This window comes from Onychomys torridus, chromosome 2, assembly GCF_903995425.1.
Source record: "Onychomys torridus chromosome 2, mOncTor1.1, whole genome shotgun sequence".
In the NCBI taxonomy this organism is placed as follows: Eukaryota; Metazoa; Chordata; class Mammalia; order Rodentia; family Cricetidae; genus Onychomys; species Onychomys torridus.
Genome location: NC_050444.1, coordinates 84,001,348 through 84,022,253, shown reverse-complemented (window position 1 = coordinate 84,022,253; position 20,906 = coordinate 84,001,348). Strand labels below are relative to the sequence as shown.

The following is a 20,906-nucleotide window of genomic DNA, read 5'->3' as shown; positions in this document are numbered from 1 at the left end:
CTTTTTCCATCAAGTGTTATTGAAGACATGTATGTATCCTGCTCCCCAGCTTTACTTATGTACTGTAGTTCCTTATGTAGAGTTGAGGCCTCATGGCCTCAATCCATCCAGTTTGGCATGGCTGTTGGTGTCCTGCTTGTTCAACAGGCTTGGATTTTATGCAGTGGTGGTAATGGGGAGAGTAAAGTGGGAATGGACTTGGTCCCATATATTATATGGGGCTTGTATAGTCTTCTCTGGCATCCAAGATGGAAGGAAGTTAGCTTTCTTAGCAGTTTGCCCAGATGGGAGTGTGAAGAGGATAAGAGGGGCACAGGGCTTATAAGATTTCTGCAACTAATATACAAGGTGGATTTAGGACCTTTATTGTAATCCACTCCTGACATTGGATGGCTGGAACATGGACTGTTTTGTTAAATGGAATTTGAACTTGCTTAAGTAACATTCATGGCTGTCTATGAAGTCTGCAGCATGTATCTGGAAGTGAAAGTTCCAGTAATCCTTTCCCAAGAGGTGAACTGAGATGGGAAACAAGTGCATGCTCACTAGTCGTCATATCTGGAATGCTGGACAGAGTGAGGAATGCATTTGCAAAGATTTAGTATGTGTGTGGCTAATGTTGATTTATATCGTGGAAAGCAATTCAGTGTTATTTCACCAAAGAGACAGTCTTGGGTAGGGACCTATGTTTGCTGCCATTGATAGGGATGGATAAGCAGGTCGCTGGCTGTGGTCCAGGAGTATAATGGTTCTGGGCAAATGGAGCTGATTATAGGCAAGGGTATCTGGTGCTTAAAGGACCACATGAAGTTTGGCTACTTGTGCCTATTCCTGGGTCCTGCCAGGGACAGCCCAGCTCAGGCCTACACACTGACAGTTTTCCAACCAGCTTCATTGCATATCATGGTGGTACACCAATTTGTAAATTATATAAACACACTTCGTTGTTAATCAGTTGACCCTAAGGATGAGTCCATTTATCCAAGTGTCTGGGAATGCAGCAACTTTCACCAGTACCAAAGTACCAGCAAGGACTAGGGGGAACTTCCTACAACAGATGGACTACGCCATATGGCTCTATGGTATAGTAAAGAGCCCTCACTAAGTTTTCATGATGCTGTTTCCATGACCCAGAGTTTAACAGGCAGCTAAATGTGGAGAGTTTCAGGCTCAAATCCCATGACATCCAACCTACTTCTAAAATAGCTAAGTATGTAGCCAGTAATTGTATCCTAATGTCAGATAGCAGGAGCTAAAGAGACATCAGATGTAAACAGAGAACTTACAGCTATCCAGTCTGGTCCATAGACTTCAGGGGGCATGAGACTTCCAAAGCATTGCCATGTAAGACTGTATTACAAGTGTAGAGCCTTTTGTTGCACAGAAGCCCAGTTAAGGTGGGCACATTTGTGAGTCCCTAGACAGAAGGGCTTCAGTAAAACTCCAAATGAGAAATATTTTGTCTTCAGAAGTTAGACATTCTGGAAATTAAACAATGTGTCAAGAATTTTTACCATGTGATTCAGTGATCCATCGTCCTTGATGAGATTTTTTTTTGATGAATATTTGCATGCCCTTATTGGAGGTATCACATGAATCGTTTAGTGAGGGGTATGATCAGTGTGATAACATCACCATGCTCCTGAAGAAAGATGGATGTGGTTAAGATCTGTATACAAAGATGGAGTGAGGGCACAGCCATTGAGGAACCCTCCCAACAGGTAGCCCAATAAAAGGGTGTGGTGTCCACTGAAGGTGAAGGCCAGCTGGCCCAGTCTGTTAAAATAGGCACAGAAACTTAACCCTTTTTTTTCCAATCTGCAACTGCAAAGTACTTGGCAGTTGTTTGTCAGCAGAGTTAGTAATTTCAGCAATAATTAGTATGGTAGCCTTAATAGGTGTGCCCTCAGCATTAAGATTACAACAATGCACTGTGAGGAGCCATTTGTTATGTGTGGGTTTAAGAACAGTCTAAATTGAGCTATTAGTTGGTGAAGCTTTGGGGATAATAACTCTTCTCTAAGTAGGTCTGCTATATGGGTTTCAACCCTCAAAGGCCTTCTTTTCATTTAAACTGAACCATATTAACCATTTTACTTAACAGGAAGATGGGGAAGTCCATGCAGTCCCATTTTGGCAAGGCAGCTGCTTAGAATCCAAGACTTAATTCAACTTTATTACTCATTTGGTCAACATGCTCATGCTCACTGTGGGATGGTCAGGGTAATGGGTAATCTGGGTGATAGGGAAGTTAGCCAAGGCTGTATGTTTGTTGACTAAAATGAGACATACATAGTTGTCTTCCTTACGTCTCCTGAAATGTTCTCAATAGAGCTGCCTTAAGATTACAGGGCACCCTATTTAAATTCAGGGGAATTCTCAGATAAAGCTATAATTTGAACCCCACTATTAAGAACACAAAGTTTTGCCAATTTCAGCAAATGTTAAAAGTTAATTTACAAGGCAGGTTGTAGAGATATAAAAGCCAATTAACACCTTTCTATCTTGTTTTGGTGTGGCAATATAAATCATTTTAATAAAGTTTGGAGTTCCAAGTTTAGTAAAGTTTGGAGTTTAGTAAAGTTTGGGTCAAACCATGGGCCTGTTTCTTCATTGCTGTTGTCTGTCTTCCTGTTTGGGCAATTATTAGATGTAACTGGGATGGGGAGTCCTAGCTAACCTGTTTGTTTCCTCCTCCAGTCCCAGACCTGCTATCAGCAGGACCAGGATCTCCTCTGGCTACAATAGCTACTTTTAAAGTGTTTAAGATACTGAGCTTACATTGTTTGAATTCATCCCTTGGCCACAATGTGCAGGTACTATGGGTGCTTTAGGGATAACTTTTCTCTAAGTAGGTCTGATATATGGGTCTCAAACTTCAGCTCTAAGTCTGAAGATTAGACCTATTTTGACCAAGTGGCACAGACATTCTATTCAGTCATCTGGACCCATCTGCTTTTAAGAGTATTAGCTTTCATATTCCACAAAGCTTTCCTCCACATGGGTAACCTATAGGCCCCCAGAGTGCACAGGCTATTACCATTTCCTGTGAGTATTGTACAGAATGGGGGTAATGTCTGGTAGGGACAAGGGACCAAAGGTACAGGCTAAGAGTCATTCTTCTGAGTCTTCAGTCACAGCTTGTGTTAGTATTCAAACTTTTCAAAGACCTCAGGTCTGGGCTGATACATTATGAACAGGATTAGTGCTTTGTTCTGAAGTGGCCATCAAAATTTCCTAGTTGAGTGTATCTGTGATAATTGGTAGGGCTCAGCAAATGCAGCCAGTCAGCACAGCCCAGGTGACAAAAGCATGTCAGCAAGCTAAACCAAACCCTGAGAGCCCTCTAACAGTGGTATTGGCCAGACCCCAGTCTTGCTGTGTCAACTACTGTAGTCATCCCCCTAAAGTAGAACCTTTTTACCAAAAACTTGTTTCCAATAGTGAAATCAGCACTACTCTCACTAATGTTTATTAACCACACAGAAGGCTTTCCTGAAGAAATGCTGTACTCCTAAAAAGGTCCAAGGATTACCTGAGCAGTAAATCAGATCAGCTTGGTTTTAATAGCCTGGAGGTAGGGAGGACAAGGGATCTTCCCGTTCACAGGCTGTATCCTGTGAGATTTAAGCACAGTGCAGGTACTAAAGGAAGAAGCACTTGAGCTTTCTTACCAGTATGTCTGGTTATGGGGCAAAAGCAGCAATGGTGAATTATAGAAATTTCCAGCAAAAAAATTAAAAAAAAAAAAAGGTGAAACTCTACTACAAAGTAACAGTACAAGACTCATTTAGTTTATGCTTTTGAGAAGTGATTCACATTATCTCATGATTTTAAAAATAGAAAAACAATTTAGGGGACAATACCAAACCAGTGATTCCAACTCTGCCTTTGCCTTCTACCACCGAGACTCCTAGATTCTGATCACAAGGGAAGCCTCACTGAGAGCCTCATAGTCAATGAAAGGAATGGGGAGGCTCATTAATAAAGAACCTTAAATACTTACAAAGCAAGTAGACTTCTTTAGATCTTTAGAGGCCTCACTCTGCTTTTAACTTGCTGGCACATTCCTATCTTTCCCTTTAACACTATATTTTGTGATGTTCCCCTTACTTTGAAGGTGCTTCAGCAATCAGAGTCCCTCAGCCAGCATATTTTATTTATTTATTTATTTTTCTGCAACACTTGGCATACTTTGTCTTATACCATTTCTCTTATCCTTTGGTGTATTTGTTTGGTTTACATTATTTTATTTTGGCAGCCAGACTACAAGCTTTCTGGCTGTGCGGGTCATGATTGATCTATCTTTGCTCTCATTACTCATCCAACTATTGCTGATAATACAGTAGATGTCTCGTGTGTTTAATGAGCAGGTGAATGAATGAATGGGATCTCAGGGCCTATTATTTTTGAAAATATGCAATGTTGTTCTAACCAAGTAAACAGTAAATCACTAGAGGGAACTTCTGATTTCAATTGTATAGAAAACAAAAGCCCATGCATTCGACAGGTACCAACTGTTAATGTCTTTCAGTCAGAATTTCTGTGAGTTACTAAATAATTGTCCTTTGGTGTTAGGGCGGATAGTTTCCTCACCAATCCCTATCCTCATGTGTCACAAATGAGAGTAGCTTTCAGGTCCATTATCTAGTTCACATGTGGTTTCAGAAGTGCCTTGTAGTCTGCTACTTTATACCTACAATGTCTTCATCACTGTGCGGGAAAGTGGGAACCAGAAGCATATAGTGTAGAGGAAGAATGGACTGCAAGGCCCTGTGGCTGGTCATTGAGCTAGTAAGCAGGGAAGCAGGACCAAGAGCAGCACCTCCCGCTTCTAAAGTCCAAGTTATAACCATATATCTTAACACCTCTTCCTCGGAATGTGATTTGTGGCTCTATTTCATATGATTCAATGAATACTGGATTGAAGGAAAACTCATTTTATGCTAGCTGAATAGGAAACATGCATCATTCCAAGTTAAAAGTTTTCCTCCATGCCCTCATTTAAATGCCGACTCCTTGAATCCATCTGCCTCTCGGAGTCAGGACGTCACTTTACTTGCTTTACTGAAATCAGACTAGGATCTCTGCAGCTTTCCTAGAGGACTGAGCTCTCTCCCTGCACTACTCCAGCAGTCCCACTCTTGGCCCCATTGGCCTTTTAATTAAGAAGCCAGGCCATGTTGAACAAACTGTTGTTTCACCAATATAGAGCTGGAATTTCCAGCATTTACATAAAAGAACGTGGATCAGCTTCCCACAAAAGGCAAGTCTTTGCCCTCTACAGTAACAGTTATTTCCTTAATTGGGCAGTTTTACATATACAATGGCATTATTATCTTTTAATTCTCGTAACCTTCACCCTTTGAGATGTAAACTGTCACTTCCTTTTACTAGATAAGGAAACTATAGTTTAGTAGGGTGACAACTGGCTAATAACTGAGACAAAGTTACAATTGCTGGAGAAGAGAAACAACTGGACTGAGCTGAGGCACATCCTAAAGTGCTGGGTTTTTGTTTTTGTTGGGTTTTTTTTTTTTTGTTTGTGTGTGTGTGTGTGTGTGCCTTCTACTTTCCATGAACACACAATAAAATTGTAGCAAATAATATGCAAAGACACTGGGGGAGAAGTGAACCACAATTTATGTTAGGGCAAACTTAGGATCATAGCTAAAAGTGGTTTTACTGGTTTCTCCCAATACCCTGTGTATGGAAACTGAGGTTGTGAGGTCACCTGCAGCTCTACACTTACTTACATACGAGACAAGAGCCTCAAGTCAGCCATAAGCCTGACGAAATCCAGTGATCTTCCCACTTGAAAACATTGCCAGTCCCAGGACAGCCTCAACAAGCTTGCATTTAGATGGGGTCCCATCAGCATTAATATTGACAAGTTAAAGCCATAGTCTGCAGTCTGCAGCTTATCTCACCACCGTCCTACTTGCAAAGTTCATCCAAGCATCCTTTGTTTCATGCCTGTGATGTGTTGTGCAATCCCTTGAGGGGCTGTACATCATCATCTGTAAACCAACCTCCTGCTCGGATGCAGAGGAAGACCTGAGTGTCACATTAGACCTGGCGTCCAAGCTCTCCTATGGGGCTGGGTAGTGCTTCTCTTAAGAGGCCATCAATTAGGACTACACAAACCACATGACCACTCCAGCATTACTTGCCTTGCCGCAGAAACACTACAAAACTCAAGCTGAGTTCACTGTGATTAACAGTGGAGTGGTCCTCTGTATTCTCAAAGAATGAACTGCACTCTTGCTATCATTCAGTGTATATATGGCCTGCAAAGAAATACACAGTGGCAGAACAGGGACAAATACTACAGACAAGCAAGATGCTGGGATAATTACAAAAAGTTAACTAATTAATAGTCTCATTTCTTAAAAACACTTGGCAGAGTACCTAACCTCTAGTAGGTAACAAAAGCAGACAGAATGAATCTCTCTGTATTTTAAATTCTCCAAGAATGACATGGGAGCAAGGGTCAGACCAACCAATTGCTCTTCTTATACATCTTTCAAAGGGCTTGCCTGGGAATCTCTTTATCCAATGTAGGGAACTGCACTAGGTCTTAGGGGTGGGAATTTAGCTCAGTGGTAGAGCGCTTGCAAGCAAAAGGCCCTGGGTTCGATCCTCAGCTCCAGGGGGTAGGGGGTGGGGACAACTGATATACACGAAGAGGTCTTCAAAGCAGGTAGAAAACTGAATGAAGAAGTGAGAACATATTTTAGATGAGGCCCAGTGCCGTGTGCAGACCTCGGGAAAGCTCAGACACACAGACGAGGAGTGGCATGGGGATTCTCACTAACTAGCACCTAGAAAGGAGCACACAGACTTATTAGGGCACTTGTGTCTGGGGGAGGGAACATCTGAGGGAGGTTCCACTTGTCAAATATAAGCCTAGAAAGCACGAGGGTTGTCAGAAACAAACAACAACAAAAATAGTTCAACATGGATGGACCAGAACAGCTTACACCACCAGACATGTGTGCAACTAAAGAAATGGTTAGTATTCATGAGGACTCTGGGACTGGGAAAACACTGGGAACCGGGCCAGGTGTTTTCACATCCACATTTTCTTACCTTTCCTAGACACAGAGGGCACTTTTTTTTTTTTTTTTTCTGTTTTCTTTGTTAATCAAACTATCCAGGCTCCATGACTGGTACGATGGAACTAGAAGATGACCATGCTGTAGCCTGATGACTTTCAGAAAGTGTTCTAGAGGCTTGCAGGGGTGGCACAGGAGTTGTGGTGAGGAGAGCCCCCCCACCTGCAGCTGGAGCCATTGCTCTTAGTTGATTTCACAGGACAGACTTGTATGTCATTTGGTTAGAGGGCTGCCACCGTGAAGGACAAAAGCTGAACTGCTATGATTAAATGTTTCTTGGAGCCGCATTCTGTTTATTTAATCAACACGGTAGGGAGCTGCAAACTCACTGTATTCAGCACGGCCTGAAATATCAGAAAGGAAAATCAGCCAGATCACACCGTCCGACACCTACCTACTCTGTTTGAAAGCCAAAGCATGACTGTGCTGCAGAGATGGGAGAAATGAAAATGCCGAATGGAAAGGTAGCTAGAGGGTTCCTGGCCCTGCTTATCTCAAGCTGACCTAGAGCACTGCATTCACTCTCCCACTGTACATCGTGTGACAAAGGTTTCAGTTACTGCCTACACAGATTCCCCACCTACAGCAACAACAGTCTGCTTCTGGGAGCCACCAGAGAGGACAGCACTAAGCCGTTGTGATGCACTTTTTTTTAATTGGATTGACTTCTCAGTTCTATTATTATGGAATATCAGATACAATTTCATCACCAAGATATGGAGCTTTCTCAGCCTGGTGGTGGTGATGGTGGTGGTGTTGCAGGTGCACACCTTTAATCCCAGTGCTGGGAAATCAGAGGCAGGCAGATCTCTGTGAGTTTGAGGCCTAGTCTACAGAGTGAGATCCAGGACAGGCACCAATACTACACAGAGAAACCTTGTCTCAAAAAACTATTTAAAAAAAAAAAAAAAAGATATGGAGCTTTCTCTAATTGAAAGCAAAAGCTAGTTCACACTATTTCTTTACCCACCCTCTGACAGTGCCACCAATAAACAAGGGGTCACTCAGTTTAGCAACCTTGTTTCTAGGGAAGCAGAAGTGTGGTTCTTTGGTTTATAATCACTCCTGAACTAAGATCGAGATATGTTGCTTAACAGATGTGGAAGCCTGTGAAATATCATCACACATTCTCACTTCTAGTCTGAAACACACATGCCTAGCTATCTTCCTTTACATACTACAATTTTTACAACGGGCATATGGGGGAGGCTTAGTTTTGAACAGGGTGCTGAGATGCTAGGCTGATTCTGTTCAAATCCATGTGGGAGTGAGGATCTGTTTATCTTTGCATAATGGTATTTTGGGCTGCATTTTGAACTAAGTAAAATGCTATGCTGTCAAAGAACACAATGGCATAATACAACCCTCTGCTTTCCCCAACCCTGTATTTAATTAAGAAATGAACATTAGTGAAGAAAGTTATCAATTAGTTTAATGTTTGCTAGCACAGAGATAAATCTCGAACAGTCAAACAGTATACACTCACTTGAAGAAAATACAGAGTTACCCAATCGTTTGTTCATTAGTAACGAAAATGGATGCATCAACCTTCCCACATTGTTGGTCAGTCCACGTTATAGAATTCTTCCCGTAACTCTTAGCACAGGTCCGTGGAAAGAGTATGAAATGTTTTGAGACGTAGAAAAAAAGTCCCAAATTTGCTGGATATGTTAGCATCTGCTTGTATGTTCCCATCTGCCTTGGCTACGGAATAGTTCTAACCTATGAACTCCTTTATAAGGCAAGCGATTTCTAGACTGAAGTTTTCAACACCATCTAACTAGGGTCAAACCATCCTCTGGTACATCTGCAATGAAAAGTCAATCCATGGTGGCAGAAATCCCCCAGCCAAGAGGTCCTGCTTCCCAAAGGGACCATGTGTGGCCTTTGGTGGCACTTAATGATTCAGTCTCACACTGGTAAAGGTGATCAAGAGAGACACCATGCTACGGAGATATAGTATCACTGAAGGGTGGAGCAGATCCCACTGGAGCATGCACACAGAATGCAGCCAGAGTTAAAGTATCACAGATGAAACACATTATAATAGGAAGGAAACGGTAGACTAGGGAGGTCAGAGTCCAAAGGAGAAAGATCAATGATGATTCACTACCAATACAAAGTTCAAACACAAGGGCAAAGGGCTAAAGTGGCTCTCTCTACTAAAGCCTTGGAAGGATCTAACTTCTAAGCAACTTCTGCTAACAGCATCATCTATTCTATTTGGGATGAGGTACCTGTCAGAGGTCTAAATTTAGGAGAGAGGGAAAGGGGCAGTGGGGAGAGGGGAATAACAGATAAAAGCACTGAAAACTAGAGCTTCTACAATCCTAGAGCAATCTGGCTAGAATCAGGACATAGGCCACATCTACTCTACAGTACCACCAACAACCAGGGAAGGAAAGGGAAGGAAACTCGGTTGCAGGAAAGAAATTGGTATTTCTCATCTTTAAGGGGTGGAATATCTTCTCAGATGGTAGCTGTAGATCTTGACGCAGTGATCCCAACAGTCCAAGACCAGCAGCTGCCCCTTAGGTGTTAGGGCGATGCCTACTGGACAAGTAAGACCCTCTCGAATGAGGACGCTGTAGCCCCCACCCTTGGGAAAATGGAGAATTTCTTTGCGGCTGCTATCAGCCACAATGAGGTCACCCCGAGCATCCACACACATGCCAGCGATGCAGCGGAAATCCTCATTTTCGGAGAAGAAATGGCTGATCTGCCGGCCCAACTGCCCGTCAGGGCCCACAGAGCCAATGGAGAAGCCACCCTCCAGGTGGTGTTCATTCTGACGGTTTTCCACATTGAGACCCAAGCCTTGGGTGAAATAGACTGTGCCTTCAGCATCACAGGTGACAAATTTGGGCCTCACAGCACTGCAGAGGCAGCTGTATTTGACTACTCCTGCTCCTCGGTCCACAGTGAAACACCAAAGCTTCCCACCTTCCACGTCAGTAACCACAAACTGGCCAGATGGTAAGGCTGTGATGCCCCATGGTTTGCTCAGCTGGCTCCTGTGACAGGCCACACAGTGGCCATCCAAGGTATAGACTTTAAGGGAGTTGTCATAGCTGTCAGTCACACCAATCAGCCCATGGCAGTTCATAGCTACTGAAAGAGGAGTGAGATTGGGCAAATCAGCTCCGAGGAAGCTTAGCACGAAGCTGTCAATGCCACTGGGGCTGCGGCGGATCTCCTTCAAAAAGCCTTTGCGGTTGAACACTTGGATACGATAGTTGCCACGGTCAGCAACCAGCACCTCACTCTGACTGGTCACGTAGAGACTGACTGGAAGATTGAACATACCTGGCGTGCTGCCTTTTGCCCCCATCTTCTTGAGGAAGAGACACTGCTGGATACTGGAGGCTGCCTCAGAACTCCGCTGTTTGGCAGGTGAAGCCCTAGGGCTGGGAACCACTTCCTCGGGGCTCATGTCCATTTCTCTAAAGGTAACAGAGGCTGAGGCAGCAGACGCTGCTGCCTCCTCCATTGCCCAGGAATCATCCATGTTAACTGTCCGGGGCTTTTTCACAGCCTGCCCAATTTGAAGAGGACCAACATGCCCTACTTTAAGGAGCTCCACATCTTGCAGGGTAAGCTCCCGGGGTAGGCTGGCAGTGAGCTCTGGCTCCTCCTCATCTGCTGTCTCCTCCAGTAGTGCTACATCGGCCTGCTTGATCTTGGCTAGAAAGTAGTCACAGCGAGACACAGCCTGCACCTCTGCAATGTTGAGTAGGTAGCTCTGTTCCTCTACCACTTGACTGTTGGACTTCTCAACCTCAGCCAAAGAACCTGTGAAGAACTTCCGGGAGCGGGCTAGCTCTTCCTGGACCCTGCGCTCTTCATGGCCATACTCTTGAAGAACAGCCTTATACCTTGCCTGAAGGTCCCTGGAGACCCCCTCCAAGGCCACCTTCCGCCTCTGCAGCTCTCCCATAAGTTCCCTTAGGCGAGTCAACTTCTCCCCAAAGTCCCTCCGCCGTTCTTCAGCTGCCTCCTTGACAGGGAGTGTACAGTGGCCAGGAGGTTGGTGATCTGCCTCCCGGCAGGGTTCACACAACACCAAACCACAGCTTCTGCAGAACTGTCGAGGCAGCCGCCGGCCACAAGCTCGGCACATGAGCAGCCCTACGGCCTCACTGAGCCCAGCTGTGTCGATGATCTTCAGCACGGTCAGGTTGTCTGTCAGCTGGGTCAGGCTGGTGATTCGAGTAATCTTGCTGCAAAAGGGACAGCGGACACCATTGATGCTACTGGCCAGGAGCTTCTCCAGACATTGGCGGCAGATAGTGTGGCCACAGTGCAGCAGCTTGGGCCGCAGCTGCTCTTCGGTGAAGGACTCCATGCAGATGGGGCATTCCAGCACTTCCCGGAGGGCATCCAGGTTCAGGTGAGAAGCTGCAGCTGCGGCTGCCATTGCTCTTCCAGCAAAGTTTCCTGCTAACACGGCCTGGAGCTCAACAGCTTAATATTCATGCCCCAGTGTCCAATTCCTGCTAAAGAGAAAAAGAAACCATTATTCATTTGTCCACTACCTATGTAAGTTAATCCTATCTAGAAACAACTAGCGTAGAGCTATACTCATCCACTTCATCATTTACTTATTTAACAAATGTTTTATTGCGGTCATTATGTCTCAGGCAATGGTAACACACAGGAAAAAAAATAATAAAACCTAATGTATGAGTGAATTCAGGGAGGAGCCAAAACCCCCAAAAGGTCAGTTTCCCTATGTATAAAATAGAAATGACAGCATCTATCTTATGTGGTTATTGAAAGGGTTAAATAATATGCCCTACAGCAGAAAATCAGAGAATAACCCTGCCTAGCAGAGAAAGTCACATGAAGGTCCCCACCATTTCAGGGGGATACAGTGGGCAGAGTGATGGAAGCTGTCAACTGAGGAAGGTTGCTCACAAGTGCTGCTACTTGGGAGATTAAGTCTTGAAAGCTATGAGGCAAGGAGACGTAAAGGTATTTTAAGCTAAGAATACTGTGTGAGTTTGTTGTGGAAGCCTTTTTATTCTGTCATAGAGCTTATGGTGTCTGATGTTTGGAGGCCACTGAATCAATCACAGAAATAGAAAATTTTGATGACTAACCCTAACAACTGATCTGCAAAACATCAGATAAGGATGTCACATCTTTTTCATTTGTTTATCTTCCTACCTTGCCACCCACTGTAGCCTAGGCACCATATACTATACAAGACATTGAGTTTCTGCATACACATCCTGCCCTACTTTAGAGAGACAAGATATGTAAGTTAGGAATCAAGGCAGACTCAATCTGACAGATACTGAAGGAGTCTCATTCTTACTTAAAGGAAAATTGAGTTTTAAAGAGGCTATAGCACGTATCTGGGCCTGGAAGAACAGAGAAATGAGATGGGAGAACAAAGTAGCAGGCAGAGGGCATAGCCTTACCCAAGCCGACAAAGCAGATGGCAAACACTAACTTCTGTATATTGGGATGAGAACAGAGACCACTTGATCTCTCTCTATTTAATTTTCTGCATCTGTAGAATGGAAGCAGCACATCTTTTACTGGGTTCACGGAAAGATCAGATGAAGCAACACACTACTGTGAGTGCCACTGATATTTACCTCTGCACCAGAAAGGCCCTATGTGAACTTTGGTTCTCTCTTAGCCTCATGTTAAAACTATAGGAGAATATATGGGGCACCATGAAAATGCATGGAGAGGTAATTTGAAGATGATTAGAGATATTCAGGCCACAAAGTGGCTTTCTTGCAAAAGGAAAATAGGAAATTCATTGGGAAGGGTATGCTGGGACAAGTGCTTTGCAGCGAGGAAGTGATATATTTAAAAGTGAAAAGGCCTGTGTATGGGGGAAGGGGGGCTGGTGATCAGAGAAACCAGTTTAGAAGTTATAAAGAGGTAAGTGAACTAGGGGGCAGGTAGAAATGCAGACACAGTTGAGCAATACTGCAGAGGTATAATCAGGAAGATGTGAAAACTAGAGGTTTATGGTGGGAAGTAGCAAAGAGCAAAAGACGGCCAAGCACTCGAGCCCAGATGATTTAAAAAGCAGTGGTTCCTTATCAAAACAGCTCATTTCTGGTTTGAGTACCATCCATGTCACCCCTATTCTTCTACATACATAATGCTGATGAAGTAGACTCTGCAGCTTTATGCCACTGTTGACTTATAACTAAAATAAGAATGAATATATCCAACAAGGTAAGGCACATGTATAAACAAGTCTTTCTTAGGTGCAAATCTTATTATGTGCAGTCTTACAACAGGCAGTCAGCCATTGAGGAGAAGGAGGCAGTATGGGGGTTAGCTTGGTTTCACGGACAAGCAGCTAGGTAAGGAAAGCCCCATCTGCATCATCAACTTTCCCCAGGTATATGGATGGGAAGGAGCAGTTAACGGAAACATACCCATTAAAGTAAATATTTTGCAGCAGATGCAACATTTGCCTAACGTCAAGTTTACCTCTAGGAAGTCCCTCTCTATCTTGGTAATTGCTCTAGTATCCTAGGACCTACTACATGCTACACAGTGTTCTCCATGCTTATTCTCACTTAATCCTCATTGTGGCAATGTAATGTGGGGGTAAGATTTTTATTGTCCCGCTTTATCAATGAGAAAACTGAAGTTTAGAAAAACTGGCTCAAATATCCGAGTTGAAACATGGTGGGACTTTCTAGAACAGATACCTTTACTTATTTTTTAACCCAACATTACTTCTAAGCTTAAAAAAAAAAATGTCATTGAATATTTATTAATGAATGCTCTTGCTTGTACTCGAGGATACACTGCCTTTAAAACACATACTTTTCTCCTTGAAAAAGGAACCATCATCTGGCTCTGACATTCAGCCAACACAGGGTGGGCTAAATCAATTTATTAGCTGAGGCACCCAGTCCCAAATCTTGCTTTGCAACCCATTACAACTAAATCTATGCCCTGACAAAAGAACAATTACGGGTAGCATGAACTTTAATTGGTCTCCTGTGGACATCCCAAACTGTGACTGCTGAATCCTCAAATGCTGTGGGCCTGGGGCAGTACCACAGACACACCAACAGAAGCCCTGACTCAGGAGGATCCATGCAAGCCTCTCAAACCTGAGCAGTAGCTTTTTTCTGTCTCCTGTCATCTGGGACAACAGACTGAGGGCAACATTTGGTGTTTGGATCCCAAGCGTGTTACCTTACATTGTGCAGGGACATCTGTTCTTCCTAGAGCTGGCGCTGCGGACCAGCTTGCTAAACAAGTCTGCCAACTTGTAAAAATACCAGCAAATTCTTTCCCCAGATTTCTGGAATATTATACTACCTCTTTTGATTCAAAAGCTTTTTGCTCATGTAAGCTATCAGCTTTATGAAATGAATTGACTATGCTCACATCCAACCACAAATTATTTCTCCAGTCCACAGCTTCACCAGGTTCTCCAAAAAGATGTCAAAAATCCATGCCTTGAAGCTTCTGATCTGGAGAAGCTTAAATGTGAAAAATGCCAGAACTACTACTTCTATTCCCACCATCACAGAACACAACTTGCACTGCGCCTGCAACAGAACCAGAAGCCAGGCAGACCCAGCCTCTCCCCCAGAAGGGCATGTCTGACCACTAGACAAGAATGAATCACATGAAAGCTCAATTTGACTTCAGCTTCCCTGAAAAGACTATTCAAGTGAAAGAAACTGCCTCATTATGCCCAGCCTTTAGGTGTGCTGCCCAACTCCAGCCAGCCATAAAAATCTGTAAAGTCAATACACTATTTACAATCTTGGCTGCCTCCACTACCCCTTGAACACATTTCCCACTGTTCATTCAGTACCCAAGTTGTGCCCTTCCACTTTATGCAACCTCAATTTACCTTTTCCCTCACCCCCTCAGCATAATGATTTACACTGTGCATCCCATACTGACCCCAGCACATCTCGTTGACTCTAGATAATATATCTTGTAAAGCTGTATTGTTCTCACAGATCTAAGACAGCCTTATCCTCTCTTGACACCGCTGAGTTTTGCCCATCCATGAACTAGGTAGCCAGGTAGTAGAAAGAACAAAGAAGAAACAGATTAAACCTTGAAGTCAAACAGAACTAGACAGAATTTTAATACCATCACTTACAGAATGTGGGGCAAATGGCTAACCTTTCTAGGCCTGGCAAGTTACTCAATTTCTCCAAGCCTGGCAAATTATTGAATCATTCTGGCCTAACAAATTCTTTAACCTCTCTCTGACTATTTTCTTTATATATATATATACACCATGAGAACTAGGAATAATGCATATAGATACTTTGCTGGTAACTGATAGGCAAGCAATGACTTTTTAATAATTGATGACAATTTAACATAATTGTGTTAGCAACCAAGAACATTAAGATGATACCCAGTACTTGTATTAACTTGTATTAACTTGTATTCAGTTTATAATCAATATTCTGAAGGGAACGAAGAACTGTCCATTTCATGGAGTGCAATTAATAAAAGGATTGGTCAGCTTGGAAAGGATTTGATTGAGAATGTAGTCACCCAGGCTAGGAACTAATGAGTAAAGGAAATCACAACTTCTGATCAAAATATAAACTGCTGAAGCCTCTTTCCACACTTAGAAGAGTGAGTAGTGATCTCAGAGCAATACAAATAAGGAAACTGAGACCAAGAGAGGAAAATTAACTATTCACACATCACAGGGCAGAACTAGGAAAAAGGGGCATGGGCAGGAAGTGAACAGTGCTATACAGATTAAGAAAGTGAATGTAGGACTTGGGCATTCTGGCTCTACCACCTACAGGAGAGATTTGGACAAGCTACCCAACTTCTCACTTATCTATGAAATGGCCTTTCACGGTGATACCTTCTCACGGGGTAAGGTTTAAATGAGACTGAGCACAAACCACTTAGGACAGCACGAAGCTAGGCACAGAGTTCACTGTGTAGAATTGCATTTATTATTATTAGCAGGAGCAGTAACAGCAGTAGCTACTGGCTGCCATAGCCACTACCCAGCTTGTGTATGAAACAAACAGGCACCTTTCATAAGGCCTCAGACATACCTTTAAACCACTCAAACTCCATCTTCTGGGAGATTGCTATCTGATCTCAGAAGAGAAACAGAGCCAAGGTATGAAATCCTCAGTCAGTGCTTGAGTCTCTATCCAATGGTATTCTTAAGATACCTTTATTCCCTACAGCCCACTTTGTTCCTTGGAAATTTATGAGTTCCATGAGCTAAAATGGAGAACCTTAAGCAATTAATGAAGTAGATCTTTACTGAGCAATTACTACTAGTCTAGTCTTGTGGATGGGGCCAGAGACATAATTTTTAGAAATAGATGTGAAATTTTTATCTAAAAACTAGACACAAAGGACATTCCACGGTTAATACACTCACATGGTTTGTGGGTTTTTTGGTTTTTGGTATTTTTTTTTTTTTTTGAGGCTTACCACTTCCTTTCATGACAGCATTCAAGCTGCATTTACTCCTTATGCACTTTAACCCAGTTCTAACTAAATGTGAAACTGTCTCAATGCCATAAGGGCCATTCACTAACAAAGCAGATTCCCAGCACGTGAGGTTACCACCTGCTACTCCCCTAGCTCTGGCGGTAGAGACAAGCCTGTGAACTTTACATTGAGGGTGCATGCTTATGATGCCTGCAGATAGCTAAGATCGTGCCTAACTTTTAGTAAACAAGGAGTAATAAGTGCCAGGCACGTTTTGCACATCACATGTATTCTCTTAAACATGTGAAGGACGGGTTATGCCACATCCTAAGTAACACTAAGAACAAAGTAACCTGTCTCAGTTCTCCCATGCTGCTATGCAGTAGAGCAGCACCTCGAATGCCCACATGTGAACACTGTGGCACAAAACTACATTCACTCAAAGCATGTTCTACTTCCATAGATGACCAGACTATTTCCTCCAGGCAAAATCAGGCTAAGTAAGAGGTTGGGAAATGCATGCAGGAATAATTTTTAAATTGTGCTGTTCTGTTCTATCACAAAGGCACAGTGGAAGGAGTCTCTCAAAGGTAGCACACCTACATACACAAGAGAGGGCATTTCAGCAGTCTTGCACACTGTGACTTCTGGACACAGGGACAGGGCCCTTCATGGTCAGAAGATCTCTAAAACTAGTATCATGGAATTCAGGAGTCAAACAGAACTGAGCTTACATGCCAGATTAACCACTTGCTCTGTGGTTCAGGATATGGCACTTAACGTTTTAACTTTGTAACTACAGAATAAGGAATAACATTTGGACTGTCAACAAGACAACTAGTAGGCTTTTATTGAGAGAATGTACTTTAATCAGCACTCAATGTAGCTGACTGTGTTTTTAGACAGAGGTTGACACAGGCTGGCCCACCAACAAGCAAGCAGTAAAATAGCTTATTCCAAGGCTAACTCAATCCCTACCAAGTATTTTCCTAAGCAATGTGTGCTGATACTCCAGTCTTCTGCCCTCAACTCCAGTCTAATTTTGTTTTTAAAGCTGACTTCAGTAATGTTGTAACTAGGTTTGGAGTTGATAAAGGCAATGCTACTCTTCTGTTCCAGAGACAAGACACACAAAAGAGGCCATTCAGAGCAGGAGCTACTCTCCCAGTCTAGGACTGCCCACAGCCTGAGGCCCCACTGAGGGATTCTGTCAAGCCAGTGGCCTCCTTATCTCAGCTTGGAGCTCCTTATACCTCATCTGCCTAACCTCAAGCTCTTTCCATTCTCTCTCCACTGGTTCTGGTCTAACAGCAACCAAGAACAAAGCCCAGGACTTCTCCTGATCAAGAATCACTCTGCTTTAGATTACTGAGCAACCCTCCTTCCATTAGAAATGGCTAAAAAGGGAAGACAAAGCAGACTGGAGCAAAGAAGCAAGAAAGGAGGGAACATGCTGGGGTGGCTATCTACATGTGTCTACTTCTGCCATTTTTAGTTATGTGGCCTTGGACAAGTGACCTCCTAAGCCTTAGTTTCATGTGTAACACTGGACATAGTAAAGCACATTTAGAAGACTATATAGAGAAAAAACTACCTACAGAATTTCCTACAGCAGTAAATCCTGAGCACTTACTGGGCACTAGACAGTATGCACCCTGCTTTATTCACTGACCCCTCACAACAATCTTAGGATGTAGGTCCCTGAAGAGCTAGTGCACTGAGAGGTCAAGTTAACTCTTTAAAGATTACAAAGCAGGAAGAGAAAGAGCCAGGATTTGAACCCAGAATATCTGACACTGAAGTCACATCCCTCCAGTCTGGCAAGGCTTGCATTTGGGGCTAGACACGCTTTACTGGTGGGGTTGTTATCTAGAAACCAATAGCCCACACACCCCCACAACTGTGACAACTGACAGTGTCTCCACCTAGACCCTGTCAAATGTTTCCTGCCAGAACAAAATGACCCCTGGCTGAGAACCATGGCTTAAGACTGTGTGACACAGGCTAAATACTCAGCACATGTGGGGCTCTCCCTTGCTCCCCTAACACTGTTTTGTTTCTCTCCCAGCCCTAATAACACTTCATTCACAGAAGTACTGCCTCTGAGCTATAACTGAGCTTCTATAAGAGAAAGTCAGGTTTAAGATCATTTTGGCTCAACCGGGCGGTGGTGGCGCACGCCTTTAATCCCAGCACTCGGGAGGCAGAGGCAAGCGGATCTCTGTGAGTTTGAGGCCAGCCTGGTCTCCAAATCGAGTTCCAGGAAAGGCGCAAAGCTACACAGAGAAACCTTGTCTCGCGGAAAAAAAAAAAAAAAAAAAGGATCATTTTGGCCCAATACCTTAGAGGGCTTAAGCATCTCTCACAGCTTGGGGGTACAATGAAAGGGACAAGTAGCAGAAGAACTTAGGGGGTTTCCTGTTTCATTGCCCCCACTCCCTCTCTTCTTCCCCCAGGCCTATAATTTTGGGTCTGCAGGGGGTAAGTTGAGCTGGTCAGAGAGAGTTAGTGAGAGGGCTATGCCTGTCTCAGGATAAAAGGGCCTTTAGTTAGTAAGAGGAAGACTGCCCTTCGGAGAATGTCAAACTCTCCTTCAGGATCTCTCAAGACTCGTGACTGTGACTTTATTCCCAAAGCCCTGAATCTCCTAAATTCCAACCATTCATACATGGTTCATTTATATATTATTTTCAGGTCCCTGGGTCTCCAGAACACCCTCTTGGTTCAATTATGCAGAGACAAAAAACAAATGAACAAACAAAGAAACAAATATTCCTTTAGGAGCCAAAGAACCAAATCACAAACTACAATCTAGTTACAACACTCATTCCCCACCATTCAATCCCCTATAAACCCCATTCCCAACCCTACATCCCAAATCTAGAATTCAGCCTTCTAGACTGTATGTTGCAACCTTGCAACTCGCCACTCGCCAATTACTTTTGTGTCCCACATCGCTCTGATACACCCTTTATTCAATCTATTTTCAAATTTCCACATTTATTACTCCTGTATGTCAGCTCCAAACCCCAACCCTGTACCTCAGATTTCTGCCCTCCTTCAATCTGAGCCCTCATCTGCATTTCCCCATCTTGCACTGTGCAACACCCTCCACCCCCCCCCCCGCCCTGCCTCACGTGTTGCCTTCAAGCCTTTGCTGTGATTTGCTAACTGGATACTGATTCCCCTGGGAACTCACCCCTCAGTCTCTCCCAGATTCTACTACAGAAATCCCTTTCTCTTCAGCAATCAGGATTTTCCAAGATCCTGACTGTTCTGATCTCAGATTTTGCTCCCATTCCACCGATCTCCTCAAAGACCCTGAGATTCTGCCCACCAACCCCCAACCTATCTCAGCCATGCCTCCCGAATTCCTTTCTATTTCTGATATTCTGCACCCAGATCCCGCCAGGGACTTCAGATCCCCCCATCTCCCACATGCTTCACACCGTCTCTCCGCACGGCCCCCACATTACCTCATACCTCCCGAGATGCTGCAACTGCAAATCTCCTCAGCCCCTTTGCTCCCCTCCCCCAGCTGCATCTCAGCCCCGCCGGATCGCTCCCGAGCCCGTCCCTCCCCCACCAGTCCTGCCACTCCGATCCAGTCCCCAAATCCTGCCATTCAGTCTTGGAGCCCCGCGACCCACCACAGTCCCTGTTCGCAGACCCTCCTTCCCTCCCCCTACCTGACCGCCCGCGGCTCCGACGCGAGTCCACCGCTGCCAGCCCACCCGCCCGCCGCCCTTTGCGCATGCGCCAGCGCGCACTTCCCACGTCGGCCGCCAATTCGCAGGAAGGCCTGTCGGTCACCGTGCCCCGCCCCCCCGCTCCCCCCCGAGCATGCTGGGGTTTGTAGGCCCGCAGGCCCAGCGCTCGCGGCCCAGCTGAAGTGGTACGGGTGACTCTGGAAACCTAGGCCACCGCAGCGTGTGAGCCAGTTTTCTGCCCAGTCTCAGAGTCTAAACCCGGTCAGTCAGTCAATGCTGATCTCCCAATAGCAGCCTACAGAAAGTCCGGGCACCTTGCAGAAACGCCCCTTTCTACCTTTCAAAGAGCTGGTCCTGGGGCTAGGTATTCTGCCTGTGACACATCCCTCAGCCTAGTCACTGAACACACTAGGTTTAAGAAGGAGGTTTTCTTTGCCAAGTAGCGTGATGGTGGACAGCAGAGGTAGAAATGGGCAAAGCCCTACATTGAACCTTGTCAGGTGAGAGGTTTTGTGGCCCACTGACGAGCCAGGACCTGCTGGGTCCTGAAGATAATTTGGAGACAGGCAATACCTGCTCCTGAATGTGAACACACATTACTAGTTAGGAATCTGAAGAAATCTGAACTATTATGTTTTTAAAT

At 44.3% G+C, this 20,906-nt stretch overlaps 2 protein-coding genes across 3 annotated transcripts in view; one reads left to right on the top strand and one right to left on the bottom strand.

Moving 5' to 3' along the window:
* The window catches only part of Astn2 (astrotactin 2), a 935,232-nt gene that overhangs the window by 678,269 nt on the left and 236,057 nt on the right, over nucleotides 1-20,906 (top strand). The gene's annotated exons all lie outside the window — the stretch shown is intronic.
* Trim32 (tripartite motif containing 32) lies at nucleotides 8,529-20,326 on the bottom strand. Of its 2 annotated transcripts, none has more exons than XM_036177661.1 (2): nucleotides 20,243-20,326; nucleotides 8,529-11,614 (listed from the first exon to the last, which is right to left on the bottom strand). In XM_036177661.1, the coding sequence occupies exon 2, from the start codon at nucleotides 11,533-11,535 to the stop codon at nucleotides 9,568-9,570; it is 1,968 nt and encodes a 655-aa protein (XP_036033554.1). In that variant the 5' UTR covers nucleotides 11,536-11,614; nucleotides 20,243-20,326; the 3' UTR covers nucleotides 8,529-9,567. The 2 variants fall into 2 exon arrangements, with proteins under 2 accessions (XP_036033554.1, XP_036033555.1); XM_036177662.1 differs by having other exon boundaries at nucleotides 8,529-11,611.